The sequence below is a fragment of the Tachyglossus aculeatus genome, chromosome 1 (genome assembly GCF_015852505.1).
Source record: "Tachyglossus aculeatus isolate mTacAcu1 chromosome 1, mTacAcu1.pri, whole genome shotgun sequence".
Classification (NCBI taxonomy): domain Eukaryota; kingdom Metazoa; phylum Chordata; class Mammalia; order Monotremata; family Tachyglossidae; genus Tachyglossus; species Tachyglossus aculeatus.
Window position 1 is genome coordinate 68,282,721 of NC_052066.1, and position 27,105 is coordinate 68,309,825.

A 27,105-nucleotide genomic window follows, 5' to 3' on the forward strand; every position below is an offset into this window, starting at 1 on the left:
CCCAACAAAGGGCTCACAGTCTAGAAGGGGGAGACAGACCACAAAACATGTAGACAGATATTCCTATGGACAGGCTGCTTAGGCTAGTAATAGTAATAATACTATTATTACTCATTATTATTATTATTACTCTATTGTAATAATATTACTATTATTATTATTAGTCCCTTTTAGACTGTGAGCCCACTATTGGGCAGGGACCGTCTCTATATGTTGCCAACTTGTACTTCCTAAGTGCTTAGTACAGTGCTCTGCACACAGTAAGCGCTCAGTAAATACGATTGATGATGATGATGATGATAGTAGTTGTGGTATTTGTTAAGCACTTAGAAGGTGCTAAGCACTGAGGTAGATACGATACCGACAGACCAGGCAGTCCCTGTCCCACATTGTGCTCCCCATCGAAGGGGGAGAGAAAACAGGTTGAGGAAAGCGAGGCCCAGAGAAGTTAAGTGACTTGCCCGAGATCACACAGCGGGCAGATGGCAAAGTTGGGATTAAAACCCAGATCTCCCCATTCCCAGTCCTGTGCACTTTGCACTAGGGCACACTGCTTGTATGGTACCCTGGGCCATATTGTTAAACAGCTGCAGATTGCTAATCAACTCTTTGTGAATTTTTTTAGCAACCGAATGAATGCACTGCTAAATGGAGCCGAAAGAAATGAAATTAATGAATAAAAGCGTTTTGCGTCAGTTTCTTGCCAGTATAGTGTTAGTGGGCTGGAAGAGACCCTGGCTCAGTACTAGGGAGAAGAAAAACGGGGGGATAGAGGGTCCGAGAGCAAAAAAGGGGGAGGAATAAACAGAGAGGGAAGACAAGACAGAAAGGAGGAAATAATAATAATAATGATGGCATTTATTAAGCGCTTACTATGTGTCAGAGACAGTGCTGGGGAGTCAGTTGTATGTGAGTACATACAGTTGTATGTATCAGTTATATGTATCAATCAGTTGTATGCAGAGCACTGTACAAAGCGCTGGGGAGAGGACAACAGTAAACAAACACATTCCCTTCCCCCAACGTGCTTACAGTCTAGAGGGGAGGGAAGGAGAGAGACCCACAAATTGTTATAAAAGATTATATTTAATAATAAAGGCATTTATTAAGCACTTACTAAGTGCCAAGCACTATTCTAAGCACTGGGGAGGTTACAGTGTGAGCAGGTTGTCCCACGGGGGCTCACAGCCTTCATCCCCATTTGACAGATGAGATAACTGAAGCACAGAGAAGTGAAGTGACTTGCCCAAAGTCACACAGCTGACAAGTGGCGGAGCCGGGATTTGAACCCATGATCTCTGACTCCAAAGCCCGTGCCCTTTCCACTGAGCCACACTGCTGCTCCGTATCTCCCCGGAAGATTTCTTCCCCTGGGGCAGACCACACAAAGTAGCCGGAGAAATGCCCCTCTGAGCCTGCTCTTTCTCCGCATCTGCTAGTAATAAAATAATAATAACAATGGCATTTATTAAGCGCTTACTATGTGCAAAGCACTGTTCTAAGCGCTGCTAGTAGCCTGGCTTACTGGGCTCGAGGAGTCACAGAGCCAGGGGTTGCATCTTATCTCCTTCCCTTCCCCACAGCAACTGTATATATGTATATATGCTTGCACATATTTATTACTCTATTTATTTTACTTGTACATATCTATTCTATTTATTTTATTTTGTTAGTATGTTTGGTTTTGTTCTCTGACTCCCCCTTTTAGACTGTGAGCCCACTGTTGGGTAGGGACCGTCTCTGTATGTTGCCAACTTGTACTTCCCAAGCGCTTAGTACAGTGCTCTGCATACAGTAAGCGCTCAATAAATACGATTGATGATGATGATGCTCTTTGGGCTTTCTGAGATTCAGGGAGGACCCTTTGCAAAACAGTTGTATTTATGGAGCGCTCACTGTGTGCAGAGCACTCTACTGAGCGCTTGGGAGAGTACAATACAGCAGTATCACAGGCACATTCCTTGCCCACAATGAGCCTACAGTCTAGAGGGGGAAACATTAATATAAATAAATTATTTAATATTTTTTATAATGTATTTATAAGTTATTTATATTGTTAATATAGATAATAATTTAAATAAATAAATAACGTACGTGCTGTGGGGGCTAGGAGGAGGGGTGAATAAAGGGAGCAAGTCGGAGTGATGCAGAAGGGAGTTGAAGAAAAGGAAAAGAGGGCTGAGTCGGGGAAGGCCTCTTGGAGGAGGTGGGCTTTCAGTGAAGCTTGGAAGCCGGAGAGAGTAATACAGTGAATTCTTTCCTCGAGACTCACAACATGAAAGGCAGGGCAGGTGGGGGCTGAGAGGTTGAAGGGGAGCATGTGAGGAAGGATTTCAAATATCTACATATCTATTCTATTTATTTTACATATCTATCCTATTTATTTTACATATCTATCCTATTTATTTTACATGTCTATTCTATTTATTTTATTTTGTTAGTATGTTTGGTTTTGTTCTCTGTCTCCCCCTTTTAGACTGTGAGCTCACTGTTGGGTAGGGACCGTCTCTATATGTTGCCAACTTGTACTTCCCAAGCGCTTAGTCCAGTGCTCTGCACACAGTAAGCGCTCAATAAATACGATTGATGATGATGATGAAATATCAAGACAAAAAAAAAAATCGGACTGCGAAGGCAGTGACAGCCACAACAGGAGCACCAGAACATTGTGGTTGAAAGGAGTCATTTACAGGCTTCTTCCTGCCCAGGTTATCCCACTTAGTCAGTCAGTTTTATGAAGTGCTATGAGCAGAGCAGTGTACTGAACGCTTGGGTGACTCAAATTACCTGGGTAGGCATATTCCCTTGCTTCTAAGGAGCTTTAATCTCGTGGAGGAGACCGACATTAAAATACATTACAGGTAAAAGAAGGAACGAAGGAGGCCTTCCCAGACTGAGCCCCCTCCACATCCCCCCCGCCTTACCTCCTTCCCCTCCCCACAGCACCTGGATATATGTTTGTACGTATTTATTACTCTATTTTATTTGTACGTATTCTGTTATTTTATTTTGCTGATATGTTTTGTTTTGTTCTCTGTCTCCCCCTTCTAGACTGTGAGCCCGCTGTTGGGTAGGGACCGTCTCTATATGTTGCCAACTTGTATTTCCCAAGCACTTAGTACAGTGCTCTGCACACAGTAAGTGCTCAATAAATATGATTGAACGAATGAATGAAAGTATAGGGCGATGTAAACAGGCGTGTGGGGGTGTGGTGAGCATTAAAGTGCTTAGGGGGTAATAATAATAATAATAATAATGGCATTTATTAAGTGCTTACTGTGTGCAAAGCACTGTTCTAAGCGCTGAATAATAATAGTAATAATAACAACAAAATAATATATAATATAATAATATATAATAATATATTATGATAATATATAATAATATATTATAAATAATAATATAATAATAATAATAATGGTATTTGTTAAGTGCTTCCTATGTGCCGGGCACTGTACTAGGCGCTGGAGTGGATACAAGCAAATCGGGTCGGACACAGTCCCACTTGGGGCTTCCAGTGTCTGCCCTCATTTTCCAGATGAGGTAACTGAGGCCCAGAGAAGTGAGTTGCCCGTGGTCCCACAGCAGACAAGTGACAGAGTCGGGATTAGAACCCATGATCTTCCCACTCCCGGGCCTATGCTCTAGGTACTGTGCTCGACACAAGTGCATACGTGATCCGGAAGGGAGGAAGAATAAGGTGGAGACATGAGGGGTTAGTCACGGAAGGCTTCCTGGAGGAGATATGCTTTTAGTAGGGATTTGGAGATGGCTAGAGAGAGGTGGGCTGTCGGATACAAAGGGGGAGGTGTTCCAAACAGGAGCGAGGGTGTGAACGAGGGGTCCATGGTGAGAGAGGTGAGATAGAGGCATAGCAAGTAACCCCGTGTTGGAGAAGTGAAGTGCACAGACTGGAGTGTAGTAAACCTTGGGGTGATGGATCAATTAAGGGTATTTATTGAGCGCTCACTGTGTGCAGAGCCCTGTCCTAAGAGCTTGGGAGAGTACAATACAACAGATTTAGCAGTCATGCTCCCTGCCCATAGTGAGAATACAGACTAGAGGGGGAGACGGACATTAATGTGAATAAATAAGTAATCCGTAATGTATAATTTAAGGCTGTATACGTAAGTGCTGTGGGGTTGGGGGTAAGGCAAATACCAAACGTCCGAAAGTCACAGATCTGAGCGCGTAGACATCGTCAGTTCTCATCATCTCATTTCTCTCATTCAGCCCATGTATTGAGAAGCAGCGAGGCTCATTGGAAAGAGCCTGGGCTTTGGAGTCGCAGGTCATGGGTCCTCATCCCGGCTTCGCCACTCGTCAGCTGTGTGACTTTGGGCAAGTCGCTTAACTTCTCTGGGCCTCAGTACCTCATCTGGAAAATGGGGGTGAAGACTGTGAGCCCCATGTGGGACAGTCTCCCCTATCGCTTAGAACAGTGCTTGGCAGATATTAAGCGCGTAACAGATGCCATCATCATTATTATAATTATTATATTCAGCCTGTCACTAAATCCCGTCAGTTAAACCATCACAACATCGCTAACATCCACTGCCCATTCCAAACTGCTACCAGTTTGGAGAGGAAGGGATGAAGGCTCGAGATGACGTCAATCAATCAATCAATCGTATTTATTGAGCGCTTACTGTGTGCAGAGCACTGGACTAAGCGCTTGGGAAGTACAAGCAGGGAGGAAGGGGCAGGATTTGGTGACAGACTGAATTTGTGGGTTGAATGAGAGGCGAATTGATAATGCCAAGGTTATGGGCTGGTGCGACAGGATAACTCAGAGGATAATTCACGATGGCAGGATAAGTAGGCATACTTAATCATAATAATTGTAGTCGTTCTCAAGCGCTTACTATGTGCAAAGCATAGAAGATAATCAGTTGGGACCCAGTTATTGTCCCACATGGGGCTCGTGATCTAAAGGGGGCCGGAGACCAGGCAGTGAGCCCCCATTTTGGAGTTGAGGGCTAAACAAGGGGAGCTCACAAGTAACTGCGCTAGCGGAGAACCAGCCCTAAAGATGCAGATAGGGCTAACTGCTATCCCTTTCTTGGAGAAAGTCGCTCTTCAAAGCCTTACTGAAGGCACATTTCCTCCAAGAGGCCTTCCCGGACTAAGCCATCCTTTCCTCTTCTCCCACTCCCTTCAGTATCACCCTGACTTGCTCCCTCTATTCATCCCCTTTCCCAGCCCCTCAGCCCTTATGTGCAAATTTGTAATTTTCTTTATATTAACGACTGTCTCCCCTCTAGACCGTAAGCTCGTTGTGAGCAGGGAATGTGGCTGTTTATTGCTGGATTGTATTCTCCCAAGCGCTTAGTACAGTGCTCGGCACACAGTAAGCGCTCAATAAAAATGATTGGCCGACTGATTCTTTCCCAGGGGAAATCCTGGGGGATAGTCTACCAATCAATCCCACAGTCTCTGAAGCAGCGAGCCCGGGCTTTGGAGTCAGAGGTCATGGGTTCAAATCCCGGCTCCACCACTTATCAGCTGTGTGACTTTGGGCAAGTCACTTCACTTCTCTGTGCCTTAGTTCCCTCATCTGTAAAATGGGGATTAAGACTGTGAGCCCCCCCGTGGGACAACCTGATCACCTTGTAACCTCCCCAGCGCTTAGAACAGTGCTTTGCACATAGGAAGCGCTTAATAAATGCCATCATTATTATTATTACCTTATCTTGCTGCTTTCCTTCTACAACCCAGCATGCACACTTTGCTCCTCTAATGCCAACCTACTCACTGTACCTCAATCTCGGCTGACACCGCTGATCCCTCACCCACCCCCTCCTCCCCCTCTCCATCCCCCCCACCCTACCCCCTTCCCTTCCCCACAGCACCTGTATATATGTATAGATGTTGGTATGTATTTATTACTCTATTTATGTATTTTACTTGTACATATCTATTCTATTTATTTTATTTTGTTAATTTGTTTTGTTCTCTGTCTCCCCCTTCTAGACTGTGAGCCCACTGTTGGGTAGGGACCATTTCTATATGTTGCCAACTTGTACTTCCCAAGCACTTAGTACAGTGCTCTGCACACAGTAAGCGCTCAATAAATACGATTGATTGATTGATTGATCCAGCCTCTGGCATGGAACGCCCTCCCTCTTCCCATCTGGCAGACGGTCACTCTCTCCCCACCTTTAAAACCTTATTTGAAAGCCCATCTCTTCCGAGAGGCTGCCCTTAACCCGACCCTCATTTCCTCTTCTCCCACTCTCTTCTGTGTCCCCCTTGCTCTTGGATTTTCACCCTTTATTCACCCCTCCCTCAGCCCCACAGCACTTCTGTACATAGACATGATGTTTGTTTATATTAACGTCTGTCTCCCCCTCTAGATTGTAAGCTCGTTGTGGGCAGGGAACATGTCTCCCCCTCTCCCCCTTCTCCTTTCCCCCTCCCCATCCCCCTGCCCTACCTCCTTCCCCTCCCCACAGCACCTCCATCTTCAACCGCTCACTCTCCACTGGTTCCTTCCCCTCTGCCTTCAAACATGCCCATGTCTCTCCCATCCTAAAAAAACCCTCTCTTGACCCCACCTCACCTTCTAGTTATCGTCCCATATCCCTCCTACCATTCCTTTCCAAACTCCTTGAACGAGTTGTCTACACTCGCTGCCTAGAATTCCTCAACAACAACTCTCTTCTCGACCCCCTCCAGTCTGGCTTCCGTCCCCTACATTCCACGGAAACTGCCCTCACAAAGGTCACCAATGACCTCCTGCTTGCCAAATCCAACGGCTCCTACTCTGTCCTAATCCTCCTCGACCTCTCAGCTGCCTTTGACACTGTGGCCCACCCCCTTCTCCTCAACACGCTATCCGACCTTGGCTTCACAGACTCCGTCCTCTCCTGGTTCTCCTCTTATCTCTCCGGTCGTTCTTTCTCAGTCTCTTTTGCAGGCTCCTCCTCCCCCTCCCATCCCCGTACTGTGGGGGTTCCCCAAGGTTCAGTGCTTGGTCCCCTTCTGTTCTTGATCTACATGCACTCCCTTGGTGACCTCATTCGCTCCCACGGCTTCAAGTATCATCTCTACGCTGATGACACCCAGATCTCCATCTCTGCCCCTGCTCCCTCCCCCTCTCTCCAGGCTTGCATCTCCTCCTGCCTTCAGGACATCTCCATCTGGATGTCTGCCCACCACCTAAAGCTCAACATGTCGAAGACTGAACTCCTTGTCTTCCCTCCCAAACCTTGCCCTCTCCCTGACTTTCCCATCTCTGTTGACAGCACTACCATCCTTCCCGTCTCACAAGCCCGCAACCTTGGTGTCATCCTCGACTCCGCTCTCTCATTCACCCTCACATCCAAGCCGTCACCAAAACCTGCCGGTCTCAGCTCCGCAACATTGCCAAGATCCGCCCTTTCCTCTCCATCCCAACCGCTACCCTGCTCGTTCAAGCTCTCATCCTATCCCGTCTGGACTACTGCACTAGCCTTCTCTCTGATCTCCCATCCTCGTGTCTCTCTCCACTTCAATCCATACTTCATGCTGCTGCCCGGATTGTCTTTGTCCAGAAACGCTCTGGGCTTGTTACTCCCCTCCTCAAAAATCTCCAGTGGCTACCGATCAATCTGCGCATCAGGCAGAAACTCCTCACCCTGGGCTTCCAGGCTGTCCATCCCCTCGCCCCCTCCTACCTCACCTCCCTTCTCTCCTTCTCCAGCCCAGCCCGCACCCTCCGCTCCTCCACCGCTGATCTCCTAACTGTACCTCGGTCTCGCCTGTCCCACCATTGACCCCCGGCCCACGTCATCCCCCGGGCCCGGAATGCCCTCCCTCTGCCCTTCCGCCAAGCTAGCTCTCTTCCTCCCTTCAAGGCCTTGCTGAGAGCTCACCTCCTCCAGGAGGCCTTCCCAGACTGAGCCCCTTCCTTCCTCTCCCCCTCGTCCCCCCTCTCCATCCACCCCATCTTACCTCCTTCCCTTCCCCACAGCACCTGTATATATGTATATATGTTTGTACATATTTTTTACTCTATTTATTTATTTATTTATTTTATTTGTGCATATCTATTCTATTTATTTTATTTTGTTAGTATGTTTGTTTTTGTTCTCTGTCTCCCCCTTTTAGACTGTGAGCCCACTGTTGGGTAGGGACTGTCTCTATATGTTGCCAACTTGTACTTCCCAAGTGCTTAGTACAGTGCTCTGCACATAGTAAGCGCTCAATAAATACGATTGATGATGATGATGATGATGTATATATGTTTCTACAGATTTATTACTCTTTATTTTACTTGTACATATTTACTATATTATTTATTTTATTTTGTTAACATGTTTTGTTTTGTTGTCTGTCTCCCCCTTCTAGACTGTGAGCCCGCTGTTGGGTAGGGACCATCTCTATATGTTGCCAACTTGGACTTCCCAAGCGCTTAGTACAGTGCTCTGCACACAGTAAGCGCTCAATAAATACGATTGAATGAATGAATGTCAATCAACTCAGTTATGCTGTACTCTCCCAAGTGCTTAGTCCAGTGCTTTCCACACATTAAGCAGCGTGGCTCAGTGGAAAGAGCCCGGGCTTTGGAGTCTGAGGTCATGGGTTCAAATCCCGACTCCGCCAACTGTCAGCTGTGTGACTTTGAGCAAGTCACTTCACTTCTCTGGGCCTCCGTTACCTCATCTGTAAAATGGGGATTAAGACTGTGAGCCCCCCGTGGGACAACCTGATTACCTCGTCACCTCCCCAGCGCTTAGAACAGTGCTTTGCACATAGTAAGTGCTTAACAAATGCCATCATTGTTATCATTATTATTATTATTATGCGTGCAGTAGATACGATTGCCTATTTCCTAAGCACTTAACTGTGTGCAGAGCATTGAGTAAGTGCTTGGGACAGTTGGTAGACATGATCCCTGCCCAGTTCTCCGTTTCAGACATCTTATGGGCAGGCCTCGGTTACAGAGGTGACTGCAGAACATAGGCCAACTCTGGGGAAAAGATTCCTGGGAGGAAGATCCTAATATTTTGGCGGAATGAATAGAGCACAGTCTTGGGCCTGGCTATCAGAAGGTCACGGGCTCTGATCCCAGTTCCGCCACTTGTCTGCTGTGTGGCCTTGGGCAAGCCGCTTCACTTCTCTGGGCCTCAGTTACCTCATCTGTAAAAGGGGGATTAAGACTGGGAGCCCCCATGAAGGACAGGAACTGTGTCCAACCCGATTTGCTTGTCTCCCCCCCCAGCACTTAGTACGAGTAAGTGCTTTAACAAATACCACTTAGTATCATTATCATCTCTTTGTTGCAATTTAAACAGCAGGAGGTTCGTTTTCCCATAAAATGGACAATACTCTTGCCCCCTTGCTTCTTGTGATTAGCTCTACATTAACCCAGTGTGCCAGTGGCATTCTGAGTGTTCCGGGGATTCATTCATTCATTCATTCAGTTGTATTTATTGAGCGCTTACTGTGTGCAGAGCACTGTTCTAAGCGCTTGGGAAGTACAAGTTGGCAACATACAGAGACGGTCCCTATCCAACAACGGGCTCACAGCCTAGAAGAGGGGAGACAGACAACAAAACAAAACATGTGGACAGGTGTCATCAGAATAAATAGAAATAAAGCTAGATGCACATCATTAACAAAATAGAATAGTAAATATGTGCAAGTAAAATAGAGTAATAAATCTGTACAAACATATATATAGGTGCAAACACACACACACACACACACGAGAGGGGATAATAATAATAAGAAGAATGATGGCATTTATTAAGCTCTTACTATGTGCAAAGCACTGTTCTAAGCGCTGGGGAGGTTACAAGGTGATCAGGTTGTCCCACGGGGGGCTCACAGTCTTAGTTAATCCCCATTTTACAGATGAGGTAACTGAGGCCCAGAGAAGTGAAGTGACTTGCCCAAAGTCACACAGCTGACAAGTGGCGGAGCTGGGATTTGAACCCACGACCTCTGACTCCAAAGCCCGGGCTCTTTCCACTGAGCCATGCCCTTTCATAAACCGCTGTTGGGTAGGGACCGTTTCTATATGTTTCCAGCTTGTACTTCCCAAGCACTTGGTACAGTGCTCTGCACGCAGTAAGCGCTCAATAAATACGATTGAATGAATGAATGAATGGCTGTGTTGCCGAAGGCTATTGGGTAGTGTAACGAATAAGATTAAGGAGGCTCAGAAGTTCATTTCAGCTGTTGAAAAAAGCATTCATTCAATCGTATTTATTGAGCGCTTACTGTGTGCAGAGCACTGGACTAATGTCACGAGGCCAACAAATGGCAGGAGATGGAGGGAAGGGTCAGCCAGCCTCCCTTTCCTTTGGGTGGGTTGCGCCTTTCGTTTTTCGTGTCTGAAATTTCAGTGCCCCATGTCTTCCAGGCTAACGAGAGCATAAAAGAGACCTAGTCCCTTCCCTCAAGGAGCTTCCTGAAATACCCTACATGAGGTCTCTCTGCCTAGTCCCTTGGGATGAAAAGAAATGAGACACGTGAACCCTCAGGAGGGGAAAAGATCTGTGCATCCCAGTCGTGACCACACGCAGTCTTAACAGCCACAAGTGTGATGATACAAAGTTGAAATTCTGTTTTATTCGCTACTCTAGGTCAAATTTGGATCCTTTCAACCAGTATAGCGAAGACCAAATTTGGGATGCCTTGGAAAGAACGCACATGAAAGAGTGTGTAAGTATGATGTCGAGTGGAGGGGCCTCCGTGGATCTGGTGGGTAGGAAATGGTTCTCCCCCTTCCCTTTCCTCTGGCTTTTTAGAGAAAGGTTATGCTGAGGAGCAGCTTGGCTTTGCGGCAGGAGCTTGGGCCTCGGTTCTGATCCCGGCTCTGCCACTTGCCGGCTGTGTGACCTTGGGCAAGTCACTTTCACTTCTCTGGGCCTCAGTTTCCTCATCAGTAAAATGGGGATTCAGTACCTGTCCTCCCTCCTACTTAGGCGGTGAGCCCCATGTGGGACGGGGACTGTGTCCAACGTTATTAATTGTAATTGTACAGTGCTTGACATATAGCAAGCGCTCAACCAATACCATCATTATTATTACTCCCTGAACTTCCTTCTTCTGTCAGCCATCAGCTGTGTGACCTTGGGGAAGTCACTTAACTCCTCTGTGCCTCAGTTACCTCATCTGTAAAATGGGGGATTAAAACTGTGAGCCCCCCGTGGGACAACCTGATTACCTTGTAACCTCCCCAGCGCTTGGAACAGTGCTTTGTACGTAGTAAGCGCTTAACAAATACCATCATTATTATTATTGTTCTTTGGCGGTGGTTTTTGAAGTTCCCCCGGCCTAGGAGCAACTGGAGCACAAACTCCAGCTTCATTTTTGTCTCAAAAGTCCTCTATGTCCACATCAGTGCTTCCTTTCTGAGGCACGAACTCCCTGGGGCCGGCCGGGGTCACGTTCCCTGCTTCAATCAATCAATCAATCAATCGTATTTATTGAGCGCTTACTGTGTGCAGAGCACTATACTAAGCGCTTGGGAAGTACAAGTTGGCAACATATAGAGACAGTCCCTACCCAACAGTGGGCTCACAGTCTAAAAGGGGGAGACAGAGAAGAACAAAACCAAACATACTAACAAAATAAAATAAATAGAATAGATATGTACAAGTAAAATAAATAAATAAATAGAGTAGTAAATATGTACAAACATATATACTTATATACAGGTACTGTGGGGAAGGGAAGGAGGTAAAATGGGGGGGATGGAGAGGGGGACGAGGGGGAGAGGAAGGAAGGGGCTCAGTCTGAGAAGGCCTGTGGGGTGTGTTTCAGGGGGATCTGAGGTCTCTCCCCCCGGGCCCGTGGGAAGAGGATGAGGAGAACTGAGAGAAATCCACTCACCTGTACCGCTTCTCCCCCTCCAGATCGCTCAACTACCTCTGAAGCTTGAATCTGAAGTGCTGGAAAATGGCGACAACTTCTCCGTGGGGGAGCGACAGCTCCTGTGCATAGCTAGAGCTTTGCTGCGGCGCTGTAAGGTGAGGGAGGATCAGTCGGGAAGCAAGCGGGGCCTAGTGGAAAGATCCCTGGCCTGGGAATCGAAAGGACCTGGGCTCTCATCCCGGCTCTGCCACTTGCCTGCCGTGGGACCTCGGGCGAGCCACCTCACCGCTCTGGGCCTCAGTCTCGTCGGCTGTAAAATGGGGATGAAGCCGTACTTTGTCCGTGAGCCCCAGGTGGGACGGGGACGGTGTCCAATTTGCCTTGTTTCTACTGCAGCGCTTAGTACAGGGCTTGGCACATAGTAACGGCTTAAGAGGTACCATTTTTTAAAGAGTCAATCAATCAGTCAATCGTATTTATTGAGCGCTTACTGTGTGCAGAGCACTGTACTAAGCGCTTGGGAAGTCCAAGCTGGCGACATATAGAGACGGTCCCTACCCAGCAGTGGGCTCACAGTCTAAAAGGGGGAGACAGAGAACAAAACCAAACACACTAACAAAATAAAATAAGTAGAATAGGTATGTACAGGCAAATAAATAAATATGTACAAACATATATACATGTGGGGAAGGGAAGGAGGTCATCAATCAGTCGTATTTATTGAGCGCTTACTGTGTGCAGAGCACTGTACTAAGCGCTTGGGAAGTGCCGAGCACTGTACTGAACACTTGACGTGGCACATATGGGTCCGTTGGAATGGAAATTAAAAGAGAGAATTGACTGAAGACCTCGTTGAGGGAGGACCAGAAAGTTTTCCTCCCACGAGGACCGATAGCATGCCCAGAGAGGAGGGTTTCTCTCATTTAGTTTGTACTCGTTGCGTATAGTTCCTTGAGAATCGATGTGAGGCTCCGTTCCTGCCTTCGCTGCGCTGAGAAGTAGCGTGGCCTAGTGGAAAGAGCCCGGGCTTGGGAGTCAGAGGTCACGGGTTCTAATCCCGTCTCTGCCATTTGTCAGCTGTGTGACTTTGGGCAAATCACTTCACTTCTCTGTGCCTCATCTGTAAAATGGGGATTGAGACCGTGAGCCCCACGTGGGACAACATGATTACGTTGTGTCCTCCCCAGTGCTTAGAACAGTGCTTGGCACATAGTAAGCGCTTAACAAATACCATCATTACTATTCATCGCTTCCTGCTTACACCTTCTGCTTGTCGCCTGAGGGCTGCTCTCATTCTCCAGAGGACTCCATTTTCAGATGGCCTGGAACCATCTTGATTTTAACGTTAGTGAGCACACTTCTCTTTGTTCCAGGGGTTAAAAGGAATGCTTTGCTCGTATGACTGGGAAAATCATTTTCTGAAGGGGAAGTGAAATGAGCCATATGAGACTGAGAAAGATTGATGCCTCCCCTTCAGAGTCACAGCCTTCAAACACACTCTTGTCTTCAGTTTGACCGTAGAGCAAATGTAGAAGTCCCTCTCCCTGACCATAACCTCCTCATGTGCCTTCTCCCCGATACACCTCCTCCCCGTAAATCTGTACTGTTCCCCCATAGAGCCCTCCGATTTTTGTGACCCCCATCCAATCTTCTCAACTCACATGCCCCGCTTAGCCTCCATACCCCAACTGCCTTCCCTTGATGACCAAATTGACACTCTCAGCACCTCCTCCTCCACTGAACTTAACCCACTCACTCCCCTCTCGCTTCGTCGATCTCGTACCACTGACCCATAGCCCTAGATCCACCTGCAGAGTCCCCCTCCTTCTCTCCTGTGCCCAAGCCACGGAGTGCTCCTGTTGGAAATCTCAATATCAGGCTAACTTCGTCCACTTCAAGTTTCTCCTTGCGTGCTTTAACTCTGCCCTCTCCTCTGCCCGGCAAAATAATTTCTCCACCCTTGTTGACATTCATGCCCATCGCCCTCGCCAGTTGTTCTAGACATTTAACTCCCTCCTCAAACCCGTGTCCCCCCCCACCTCCCCTAGCCCTTGCCCCCAATGACCTAGCCACCTACTGTGTTAAGAATATTGACACTATCGGGTGTGAGCTCCCTAAAACCTCCCCTGTCCCTTCTCCCCACTCCTGACCCTTCTTCAACTCTTCCATCTTTCTTTCAAAATCCACCCCCTCCACCTGCACATCATCATCAATCGTATTTATTGAGCACTTACTGTGTGCAGAGCACTGTACTAAGTGCTTAGTACATCCGACCCCATTTGTTTACACCTTATCAAAATACTTGCCCCCTCCCTTCTTCCGTCCCTAACAGCCATCTTCAACTGTTTGCTCTCCAATGGCTTCTTCCCCACTTCTTTCAAACATGCCCCCATGTCTCCTCTGTCCTAAAAAAAAAAAAACCCCTCCCATGACCCCCTCAGCTCCCTCCAGTTATTGCCCCATCTCCCTCCTACCATTCCTCTCCAAACTCTTTGTGTGAGTTGTCTACCCCTGCAATCTCAAATTTCTCTCCTCCAAGTCTCTCCTTGCCCCCCTCCAGTTGGGCTTCCATTCCCTTCATTCCGCAGAAACTGCTCTCTCAAAGGTCACCAGTGATCTCCTTCTTGCCAAATTCAGCGACCTCTACTCCATCCTAATCATGAATCTTTCAGCTGTCTTCATACTGTCGACCACCCCCTTAACCTGGAAACATTATCCAACTTCAGCTTCACTGACACTGTCCTCTCCTGGTTCTCCTCTTATCTCTCTGGCTGCTGATTCTCAGTCTTTTTTGCAGAATCCTCCTCTGCCCCCCACCCCCTAACTGTGGGGGTCCCTCAAGGTTCAGTTCTGGGTCCCCTTCTAGTCTCCATCTACGCCCACTCCCTTGGAGAACTCATTTGCTCCCATGGCTTCAACTACCACCTCTATGCAGATGATACCCAAATCTTCATCTCCAGCCCCGATCCCTCTCCTTCTCTGGAGTCTCGCATTTTCTCCTACCTTCAAGACACCTCTACTTGGATGTCCTCCCGTCATCTCGACCTTAACATGTCCAAAACAGAACTCCATATCTTCCCACCCAAACCCTGTCCTCCCCCTGACTTTCCCATCACTGTCTCACCATCCTTCCTGTCTCACAAGCCTGTAACCTTGGCATTCTATTAATAATAATGATGGCATTTATTAAACGCTTACTATGTGCAAAGCACCGTTCTAAGTGCTGGGGAGGTTACAAGGTGATAAGGTTGTCCCACAGGGGGATCTGTAAAATCCCCATTTTACAGATGAGGTAACTGAGGCCCAGAGAAGTGAAGTGACTTGCCCAAAGTCACACAGCTGACAATTGGCAGAGCCGGGATTCGAACCCAATTACCCCTGACTCCCCTCTCTCATTCAACCCACAGTCAATCCATCACTAAATGCTGTCGGTCCCACCTTCACAACCACTAAAATCTGCCCTTTCCTCTCCATCCAAACTGGTACCATGATCATCATCACCAATCGTATTTATTGAGCGCTTACTGTGTGCAGAGCACTGTACTAAGCGCTTGGGAAGTACAAGTTGGCAACATATAGAGATGGTCCCTACCCAACAGTGGGCTCACAGTCTAAAAGGATTGATAATACAATCACTTGTCCTTTCTGGCCTTGATGACCGCACAGCCTTTTTGCTGATCTCCCAGCCCCACTCCAGGCCATACTTCCCCCTGCTACCTGGATCATTTTTCTCCAGAAACATTCAGGACACGTCTCCCCACTCCTCAAGAAACTCCCACGGTTGCCCATCCACCTCTGCACCAAACAAAAACTCCTCACCATTGGCTCCAAAGCAGTCAGTCACTTTTCCCCCTCCCACCTCACCTTGCTACTCTCCTACTACAACCCAGCCCGTATGTTTCGCTCCTCTAGTGCTCACCTTCTCACTGCTCCTTCATCTCATCTATCTCGCCGCCAACCCATCGCCCACATCCTGCCTCTGGCGTAGAACACCATCCCTCCTCAAATCCAACAATCACTTTCCCCCTCTCCTCCCCACCAACTTCAAAGCCTTGTTGGAGGCACATCTCCGAGGCCTTCCCTGACTGAGCTCTCCTTTTCTCTTCTCCCACTCCCTTCTGCATCGCCCTGACTTGCTGCCTTTATTCATCCCCGCTCCCAACCCCACAGCACTTATATATCTGTCATTTATATTAATATCTGTCTCCCCCTCTGGACCGTAAGCTCTCTGTGGGTGGGGAATGTGCCTGCTTATTGTTATATTGTACTCTCCCCAGCCCTTAGTACAGTGCTGTGCACACAATAAGTGCTCAATGATAATAATGATGGCATTATTACATATCTATTCTACGTATCTACATATCTATTCTATTTATTTACATATCTATTTTATTTATTTATTTATTATTATTTATTTATTATTTATTAATTGATTATTTATTTATTTACATATCTATTCTATTTATTTTATTTTGTTAGTATGTTTGGTTTTGTTCTCTGCCTCTCCCTTTTAGACCGTGAGCCCACTGTTGGGTAGGGACTGTCTCTATATGTTGCCAACTTGTACTTCCCAAGCGCTTAGTACCGTGCTCTGCACACAGTAAGCACTCAGTAAATACGATTGATTGATTGATTTGTTAAGTGCTTACTATGTGCAAAGCTCTGTTCTAAGCGCTGGGGAGGATACAAAGTGATCAGGTCGTCCCACGTGGGGCTCACAGTCTTAATCCCCATTTTGCAGGTGAGGGAACTGAGGCCCAGAGAAGTTAAGTGACTTGCCCAAAGTCACACAGCAGACACGCGGGGGAGTCGGGATTTGAACCCATGACCTCTGGCTCCCAAGCCCGTGCTCTTTTTCCTCTAAGCCACGCTGCTTCTCAAGAAATTCCCCCAAATTCCAGCTTTTAGAGTCTCAGACCTGGTCCCCACTCCTTTTCACAGGTTTTGATCCTGGATGAAGCAACCGCTGCAATGGACACGGAGACCGATTTGCTGATTCAGGAGACCATCCGGGAGGCCTTTGCAGACTGTACTATGCTAACGATCGCTCACCGCCTGCACACGGTTCTGGGCTCCGATCGGATCATGGTGCTTACGCAGGGACAGGTAACGAGGCATCTCGCGCGGTTTCGGAGTTCGAGTGGCGCAGAATGAATCCTGGCTCTCGTTCTCACGATGGGCCCCATTGATTAGCTGAGAGCCGTGGATGCTTGTGTGCCTATAGAGCAGCAGTCTCGCTTTGAAGCGTTTTCTGGGTAAAAGATTATTATTATTATGGTATCTTGTTATTATGTGCCCAGCACTGTTCTAAGAACTGGGGTAGATACAAGGTAATCGCATTAGACACGTTCCCTCTCCCGCATGGGGCTCACAATCTTCATCCCCGTTTTCCAGATGAGGGATCTGAAGCCCAGAAATGTGAAGTGACTCGCCCAAGGTCACACAGCCGACAAGTGGCGGGGCTTGGATAAGAACCCACGTCCTCTGGTCCCAAGCCCGCACTCTTGGCACTAGGCCACGCTGCTTCTGAATCACTTGATTAGTACCTGATGAAGGTGGGGAGAAGGTTTTCATGTATGTTCCTAACGTTCCTGAATCCCCAAATTATCCCCTGGTAGTAGGAGACTTTGACTCTTTGGAAGAGGTAACGCTCCTTCCAGCCACGAGGATAGAGTGTTGCCTTTCAGATTCCCAAATTAGGCCACCGATGACAGTTTATGAAAAGGCTAATTCAGGACCGATGGTCCCAGCCACGCCAGACACTCACAAAGACAGGTTCTTGTTGGGTGGATGTGTTTGCGGTTTGCAGCGCCTGGGGCAGTTTTCATTTTTGTCACATAGTCGTCTCCCGGGCTTCTCAAAGCTTCTCCGAACAGACCGATCCTTTTTTTCCGCTGCGGCACCAGGCCGGCCTGCCCGCCGCCCTTGTTTCTCAACATTTCAGCTCTGGGATGGTTTGGTCTGAGCCTGGGCTCTTGTTTTCTTCCTAAAGCGCTCCCTCAGCCGTGTTGGCTTTCAGTCACTCTGTTTAAGTTCACCATTGAGCAGCCACTTGGGTCCCCTCATTCATTCAATCGTATTTATTGAGTGCTTACTGTGTGTACAGCACTGTACTGGGCTCTTGGGAAGTACAGACCGGCAACATATAGAGACAGTCCCTACCCAACAGTGGGCTCACAGTCTAGAAGGGGGAGACAGACAACAAAACAAAATATATGGACAGGTGTCAAGTCATCAGAATAAATAGAAATAAAGCTAGATGCACATCATTAACAAAATAAATAGAATAGTAAATATGTACAAGTAAAATTAGAGTGATAAATCTGTACAAACATATATACGGGTGCTGTGGGGAGGGGAAGGAGGTAGGGCGGGGGGGATGGGGAGGAGGAGAGGAAAAAGAGGGCTCAGTCTGAGAAGGCCTTCTGGAGGAGGTGAGCTCTCAGTAGGGCTTTGAAGGGAGGAAGAGAGCTAGCTTGATGAGGATGTCCGGAGGGAGGCCATTCCAGGCCAGGGGGAGGACGTGGGCCCGGGGTCGATGGCGGGACAGGCGAGAATGAGGTACGGTGAGGAGGTTAGCAACGGCAGAGGAGCGGAGGGTGCAGGCTGGGCTGGAGAAGGAGAGAAGGGAGGTGAGGTAGGAGGGGGCGAGGGGATGGACAGCCTTAAAGCCGAGAGTGAGTTTTTGCTTGATGTGTAGGTTGACGGGCAGCCACTGGAGATTTTTGAGGAGGGGAGTGACATGCCCAGAATGTTTCCGTAGAAAGATAATCCGGGTAGCAGAGTGAAGAATAGACTGAAGCGGGGAGAGACAGGAGGAAGGGAGATCATCCGTGTCCTCCCAGATCCTCCCTGGTGACACTGTGTGCGGGCGAGTAGAGCTGTAATGCTTACTGTGTGCAGAGCACTGTACTAAGCGCTTGGGATGTACAAGCTGGCAACATATAGAGACAGTCCCTATTTTGTTAGTATGTTTGGTTTTGTTCTCTGTCTCCCCTTTCTAGACTGTGAGCCCACTGTTGGGTAGGGACTGTCTCTATATGTTGCCAGCTTGTACATCCCAAGCGCTTAGTACAGTGCTCTGCATACAGTAAGCGCTCAATAAATATGATTGATTGATTGATTGATTACGGGCTGACTTTTTGTCCTGACTGTGCTCCGGGACTTCTCGTTTGTGCCAAAGCGGCAAGGAAAGGATCCCCTGGAGGCGGGCTAGTCGAGCGTGGGTCTGAGTCTCCCGGTCTTATCCGAGATTGGATGGCTCGGCCGACCCCAGGTTTGTGCCGAAGCCCGATACCACATGGTTAGCTGGGGAAATGTCAGACTCCCAAAAGCTGTGTAGGTTTGCCTTCTCCATTCAGTTCTATTTCAATCAATCACTCAATCAATCAATCGTATTTATTGAGTGCTTACTATGTGCAGAGCACTGTACTAAGCGCTTGGGAAGTACAAATTGGCAACATATAGAGACAGTCCCTACCCAGCAGTGGGCTCACAGTCTAAAAGGGGGAGACAGAGAACAAAACCAAACATACTAACAAAATAAAATAAATAGAATAGATATGTACAAATAAAATAAATAAATAAATAGAGTAATAAATGTGTACAACCATATATACATATATACAGGTGCTGTGGGGAAGGGAAGGAGGTAAGATGGGGGGGATGGAGAGGGGGGCGAGGGGGAGAGGAAGGAAGGGGCTCAGTCTGGGAAGGCCTCCTGGAGGAGGTGAGCTCTCAGCAGAGCCTTGAAGGGAGGAAGAGAGCTAGCTTGGCGGATGGGCAGAGGGAGGGCATTCCAGGCCCGGGGGATGACGTGGGCCGGGGGTCGATGGCGGGACAGGCGAGAGCAAGGTACGGTGAGGAGATTAGCGGCGGAGGAGCGGAGGGTGCGGGCTGGGCTGGAGAAGGAGAGAAGGGAGGTGAGGTAGGAGGGGGCGAGGGGATGGACAGCCTTGAAGCCCAGGGTGAGGAGTTTCTGCCTGATGCGCAGATTGATTGGTAGCCACTGGAGATTTTTGAGGAGGGGAGTGATATGCCCAGAGTGTTTCTGGACAAAGATAACCCGGGCAGCAGCGTGAAGTATGAAGTATTTCCTTGCATCGTTGGCTAGAATGCGGCCTAGAGAACAGAATTCCATGGTAGCACTCTGTTCCGTATGGTGGTGGAGACCGTTGTCGCCGTGTCGGGTTTCCCCGGAGCAGGCCGATCCCCCAGACCTTGGTTTTCCGCAGACTTCTTATCGGTCCCTAACACCGACTGACTTATAATAATAATAATGATGATGGCATTTATTAAGCGCTTACTATGTGCAGGGCACTGTTCTAAGCGCTGGGGAGGTTACAAGATGATCAGGTTGTCCCACCCGGGGCTCACAGTCTTAATCCCCATTTTCCAGATGAGGTAACTGAGGCCCAGAGAAGCCAAGTGACTTGCCCAAAGTCACACCGCTGGCAATTGGCGGAGCCGGGATTTGAACCCACGACCTCCGACTCCAAAGCCCGGGCTCTTTCCTACTGAGCCACGCTGCTTCTCTTGGCAGAGCTGTTCACCAGCCTCTTCGTGTCTTGGGTGGCCTCCTCCAAGGGGCAGGTAGAGAAACTCCTGAATGACTGTGTCTTGGGCTTATCAGTGCCGCTCGTTGCTTTTGGAAGAGAAAGAGTTTCTGAGAGGATCAGAAACTTACTCTAAAACCAACATCCAAGCTCCCTGCGTCCATTGTTCAGCACGGCTGCAGAGAGCGAATTGAATAGACCAGAACCAGACGCCGCTCCGCCCCTCCCCGCTTTACCGTGTTCATTCATTCAATCATATTTTTTGAGTACTTACCGTGTACTAAGCACTTGGGAGAAAACAGACACATTCCCTGCCCACAGTGGGCTTTACAGTCTAGAGACCTGTTGGGGAATGGGTCTGTAAGGGTACTGTAAGGCTGAGAAGCAGCGTGGCTCAGTGTAAAGAGCCCGGGCTTTGGAGTCAGAGGTCATGGGTTCTAATCCCAGCTCCGCCACATGTCTGCTGTGTGACCTTGGGCCAGTCGCTTAACTTCTCTGAGCCTCAGTTACCTCATCTGTAAAATGGGGATCAAGACTGTGAGCCCCACGTGGGACAGCCTGATCACTTTGCATCCCCCAAGTGCTTAGAACAGTGCTTTGCACGTAGTAAACGCTTAACAAATGCCAACATTATTATTATTATTATTACTGTCAGCCATGCCATCGGGGAGCAAAGCTAGCAGCCGAATGGCAGAGCCGGGATTTGAATCCGCATCCCCTGCCTTCCAGTCCTGTGTTCTTTCCAGCGTGGCTCAGTGGAAAGAGGACGGGCTTTGGAGTCAGAGGTCACGGGTTCGAATCCCGGCTCTGCCAATTGTCAGCTGTGTGACTTTGGGCGAGTCGCTCAATCAATCAATCGTATTTATTGAGCGCTTACTGTGTGCAGAGCACTGTACTAAGCACTTGGGAAGTACAAGCTGGCAACATATAGAGACGGTCCCTACCCAACAGTGGGCTCACAGTCTAGAAGGTGGGCTCACTTAACTTCTCTGGACCTCAGTTACCTCATCTGTAAAATGGGGATGAAGACTGTGAGCCGCACGTGGGACAACCTGATCATCTTGTAACCTCCCCAGCGCTCAGAATAGTGCTTTGCACATAGTAAGCGCTTAACAAATGCCATCATTATTATTATTATTATTACTATTATTTCCCCAAGGCCACGGAGCATCTCGGGATCGCGGACTCCCATTTAGAACTTGTTCCAGTAGCTCTGCAGTGACGTTGTCCAAGAACTCTTTGAAGGTTTCTCCGTTCTCGGGGACCTAACGTTGAGCTCAGTTGGAGCCTTCTCTTCGATCCATTGACCGTGATGGTTGTGGTGTTCCTTAAGCGCTTACTCCGTGCCAAGCACTGTTGTAAGCACTGGGGTGGCTAGAAGGTAGTCAAGTTGTCCCACGTGGTGCTCACAGTCTTTATCCCCATTTTACTGGTGAGGTAACCGAGGCACAGAGAAGCGAAGCGACTTGCCTAAGGTGACACAGCAGACATGCGGCAGGGCCGGGATTAGAATCCACGGCCTCTGACGCCCAGGCTCTTTCCCTTAGGCCTCGCCGTTTCTGTTGCTCCATTGCCGCATTGTCATTATGAGCATGGAGCCTAACGAACTTGAGTTGGTCCAGTACTTCATACGCAGCCCTGGGCTTTATGTGATCCATGAATCCTAAAAGCCCTTCTTGTCACACAATCATCATCAATCATCATCAATCGTATTTATTGAGCGCTTACTATGTGCAGAGCACAATGATTTAATTGATGAGGTACCACTATTTAGCTCACGGGTTCATTGTGGATATCTGTATTTTTATTTGGAGACGGAAGATGGTGTTGAGTCGTTAAATAGCCAGCCCCGTGTGAACTGATGACTTTTGGTTTTGTTTTTTTTAATCCCCTGTTTGGGTATTACAAGCGCCCTAGCGTGGGGTTGTGCCATGATGATCAGCGAGGCCGGATGTTAGTACGCCTGTGATGATTCTGACCAAATTTTGGTTGAAGCTTTCTTTTTCTTCATCACAGTTCTTCTTTATTCGGACGTGTGTGTGTCCGTCCGTCCGTCTGTCCGTCCAGGCAGATTTGGAAGGTGTGAGACAAGCAGTCGTCTGATTATGAATCCTATATTGTCGAACCTGTTCATCTCTATTCCTTCGTTCATTCATTGTCGTATTTATTGAGCGCTTACTGTGCGCAGAGCACTGTACTAAGCTCTTGGGAAGTCCAAGTTGGCAACATATTCAACTGTGTTGCAGTGTACTCTCCCAAGCACTTAGTACAGTGCTCTGCGCACAGAAAGGACTGAATGAATACCACTGACTGGTTGGGCCTCTGCTCTAAAGAGAAAAGTTCTTTCCAGAAGAAAGTGTATTTGGTACCTGCTTCCGTGAGACATCCGTAACCTAGTTTGGTTTAGTTCTATGACGTCAGTTCTGTCTCTGACCGGTTCGTGAGGTATAAGTGGTTTGTCTGGTTTTTTTTTCTTTCTTTTTGGTCAGTATCGGCTATCATCCTCCTATGGTGCTCTGTTATTCCAGGTGAGATGGTGATTTTTGGTGTGTTTTATCTTCCATACATCTTTGCATCCCAAGAGGAAGGCACACCAGTGTGGCAGTGTTTGGGGATGTTCATTTAGGTCTGAGCGACGGGATTGCTCACCTCCTCCAGGAGGCCTTCCCAGACTGAGCCCCTTCCTCTCCCCCTCGTCCCCCTCTCCATCCCCCCATCTTACCTCCTTCCCTTCCCCACAGCACCTGTATATACGTATATATGTTTGTACATATTTATTACTCTATTTTATTTGTACATATCTATTCTATTTATTTTATTTTGTTAGTATGTCTGGTTTTGTTCTCTGTCTCCCCCTTTTAGACTGTGAGCCCACTGTTGGGTAGGGACTGTCTCTATATGTTGCCAATTTGTACTTCCCAAGCGCTTAGTACAGTGCTGTGCACATAGTAAGCGCTCAGTAAATACAATTGATGATGATGATGATGATGATTGCTTTTACTGCGCTCTTTTCTGTCGAGGGGTAATTGTTGGCGCTTGGAGAGTTAAGCTTAAGGCAAACAGCACTTCAACTCTACTGTGCTGTTGGTCAGAACCGTTCCCATAATTTCGTGGAGGAAATTGCTTGAGAAGATGAGCAAATGTCCTTGAAATAGTTAGTGGGGGCCTTGGAAGTGATTCCATCTTCCTGAAATGATTGAAATTCATGTTGTTTTCTGGCCACCGTGTTCAATGAATAGGAGCCCACTGGATCATAACAAAGACATTGGCTCATTTAGGAAAGCAGCGTGGCGTAGTGGATAGAGCACGAGCTCCTGGGAGTCAGAAGGTCATGGGTTCTAATCCCGGCTCTGCCTGCTGTGTGGCCTTGGGCAAATCACTTCACTTTTCTGGGCCTCAGTTACCTCATCAGTAAAATGGGGATTGAGACTGTGAGAGCCCTATGTGGGACAGGGACTGTGACCAGCCTGATTTGCTTGTATTCACCCCAGTGCCTGGCACATAGTAAGCACTTGATTCATTCGTTCAGTCGTATTTATTGAGCGCTTACTGTATGCAGAGCAGTGTACTAATCGCTTGGAAAGTACAATTCAGCAACAGAGACAATCCCTATCCAACAACAGGCTTCACAGTCTAGAAGGGGGGAGACAGACAACAGACACAACAGGTACAAGTAAACAGGCATCAATAGCCCAGAGCGTTTCTGTAGAAAGATAATCCAGGCAGCAGAGTGAAGTATAGACTGAAGCGGGGAGAGACAGGAGGTTGGGAGGTCAGAAAAGAGGCTGATGCAGTAATCCAGTTGGGATATGATGAGTGATTGTACTAACAGTGAGTGATTATACTAACAGTTAACAAATATAATTATCATTTTTTCAAAGAGAAGGGCACCTGACGATCGCAGAATCATAGACGGGTCCTTTGAGAGATCATTTGTCCAGCAGCCTGTCAGATGAGGTTTGGAGGGGTGAGGTGGTTGTTGGTTGTTGTCCCTTCTAGACCGTGAGCCCATTGTTGGGTAGGGATTGTCTCTGTTGCCGAAATTGTACTTTCCAAATGCTTAGTACATCATCTTCATCATCATCAATCGTATTTATTGAGCGCTTACTATGTGCAGAGCACTGTACTAAGCGCTTGGGAAGTACAAATTGGCAACATGTAGAGACAGTCCCTACCCAACAGTGGGCTCACAGTCTAAAAGGGGGAGACAGAGAACAAAACCAAACATACTAACAATATAAAATAAATAGAGTAGATATGTACAAGTAGAATAAATAAATAGAGGAATAAATATGTACAAACATATATACATATATACAGGTGCTGTGGGGAAGGGAAGGAGGTAAGATGGGGGGGATGGAGAGGGGGACGAAGGAGAGAGGAGTGCTCTGCACACAGTAAGCGCTCAATAAATACGATTGAATGAATGAACGTTGCAAGCCAGAGCGTGAGTGAACCGAGAGGTGATTTTTTTTTTTTCCCTTCTTAGGAGCTCCTAGAGCCTTTTTGTTAGGTCGTATTCGTATGGAGATCCTTAATGTCTGGGCTGGTTGACACAAAGAGAGCATTAGCTGGTGTCATCTTCATAGGGGGCTTTCTGATAGCCCTTCTACACTTCTGTTTGCGTCTCATACAGTATCAATCGTATTTATTGAGCTCTTACTGTGTGCAGAGTACAGTAGGGCCTCTCTTCATTCTGTCATTCAGTCAGTCATATTTATTGAGCGCTTACTGTATGCAGAGCACTGTACTAAGCTCTAGAGAGAGTACAATAAAACAATAAACAGACACAGTCCCTGCCCGCAAGGAGCTTAACAGTCTAGAGGGAGATCTCAGCCAGGTTTCCGACAGGGCTTTTGTTCCCTTTGGTTTTGTTCTCTGTCTCCCCCTTTTAGACTGTGAGCCCACTGTTGGGTAGGGACGGTCTCTATATGTTGCCAATTTGTACTTCCCAAGCGCTTAGTACAGTGCTCTGCACACAGTAAGCACTCAATAAATACGATTGATGATGATGATGATGATGATGAGAGAAGGAATAAGCAGGATGAGCCCGGTGATGTCACTGCAGCTCCTCCTCCAAGATACTCCGGCCCCACCCGTCCTCGACAGATCCCGTGATCCGGAGCTGATCGATCAATCGTATTTATTGAGCGCTTACTGTATGCAGAGCACTGTACTAAGCGCTTGGGAAGTCCAAGTTGGCAACATATAGAGACAGTCCCTACCCAACAGTGGGCTCACAGTCTAAAAGGGGGAGACAGAGAACAAAACCAAACATACTAACAAAATAAAATAAATAGAATTTGTGATGTCTCTATCCTTCTGGAGACGCAGCGTGGCTCAGTGGAAAGAGCCTGGGCTTTGGCGTCAGAGGTCATGGGTTCAAACCCCAGCCCCGCCAATGGTCAGCTGGGTGACTTTGGGCAAGTCACTTAACCTCTCTGTGCCTCAGTTCCCTCATCTGTAAAACGGGGATTAAGATTGTGAGACCCCCATGGGACAATCTGATCACCTTGTAACCTCTCCAGAGCTTAGAGAAGCAGCATGGCTCAGTGGAAAGAGCCCGGGCTTTGGCGTCAGAGGTCATGGGTTCAAATCCCAGCTCTGCCAATTACCAGCTGTGTGACTTTGGGCAAGTCACTTCACTTCTCTGGGCCTCAGTTTACTCATCTGTAAAATGGGGATGAAGACTGTGAGCCCCCGTGGGACAACCTGATCGCCTTGTAACCCCCCCAGCGCTTAGAACAGTGCTTTGCACATAGTAAGCGCTTAGTAAATGCCATCATCATCAACAGTGCTTTGCACTTAGTAAGCACTTAATAAATGCCGTTATTATTATTATTATTCTAACCGACTGCCCTTCTTTTGCAGGTGGTGGAGTTTGACACTCCGTCTGTCCTTCTATCCAATGACAATTCTCGATTTTACGCCATGTTTGCTGCTGCGGAGAACAAGGTTGCCGTCAAGGGCTAACCTTTCCGCCGAAGTCACTTTAATTTGGAGCGTTGCCATTCCCTGCCTGGGGCAGGCCCTTCACGGTCCCCCCCACCCCCCCGCCCCCGAAATCAAGATCTCTTGCCTTTCCCCGTTTTAATTTTCACCCAGCGGTCAGGACTGACTCGCGTGCTTACGTTTTCAGGCGCTCGGTGGTTTAATTATCGTCTTTAATCCCGTACTCATGGAAACTCAAGATTTGTTTTTCGTCCTGAAATGCACTCCAGATGGTTCAGGGAACCAGAACTATAACTGTATCAGAGGCCTATAATGAAGCTTTATACGTGTAGTTATATCTATACATAATTCTGTACATAGCCTATATTTACAGTGAAAAATGTAAGCTGTTTATTTTATATTAAAATAAGCACTGTGCTATCAGCAGTGCGTATTCTTTTCTATCATTTTTGTACAGTTTGCTGTACTGGAGATCTGGTTTTGTTATCAGATTGTATAAAGGGTGGCATTTTTGTTCTCTTCTGGTTGATCTTTGCTCAGCAGCGGGCTTTCCGCGGGTCAACGGGGACACGGAAGCTTGGCCGTAGCTTACCCTTCCACGCCCCGCCGGGGACCCTTTCCACCCCTCGCCCCTCGGAAGCCCACCCCAGCTTTTGCAGGCCCTCGGGGGGCTTCCTGCTTTTTCTGTGGCGTCTTCACATTGGCGTCACCAGAACGGCGGCGCCCGGCCCAGACCACGCACTGGAGTGGGACGGTCCGAAGAGGGGCCGCGGGGCCGGCTCGGTTTCGA

General features: G+C 47.8%; 1 protein-coding gene across 2 annotated transcripts in view; it reads left to right on the forward strand.

The window, feature by feature from the left end:
- The window catches only part of ABCC5 (ATP binding cassette subfamily C member 5), a 144,960-nt gene extending 118,260 nt beyond the window's left edge, over positions 1-26,700 (forward strand). For both annotated transcript variants that reach the window (XM_038744451.1, XM_038744460.1), the window contains 4 exons: positions 10,575-10,653; positions 11,850-11,963; positions 16,750-16,914; positions 26,235-26,700. In XM_038744451.1, coding sequence (XP_038600379.1) covers positions 10,575-10,653; positions 11,850-11,963; positions 16,750-16,914; positions 26,235-26,336 — 460 coding nt within the window. In that variant the 3' untranslated portion in view covers positions 26,337-26,700. The remainder of the gene's footprint in view (positions 1-10,574; positions 10,654-11,849; positions 11,964-16,749; positions 16,915-26,234) is intronic.
- The last annotated feature ends 405 nt before the right edge of the window (positions 26,701-27,105 follow it).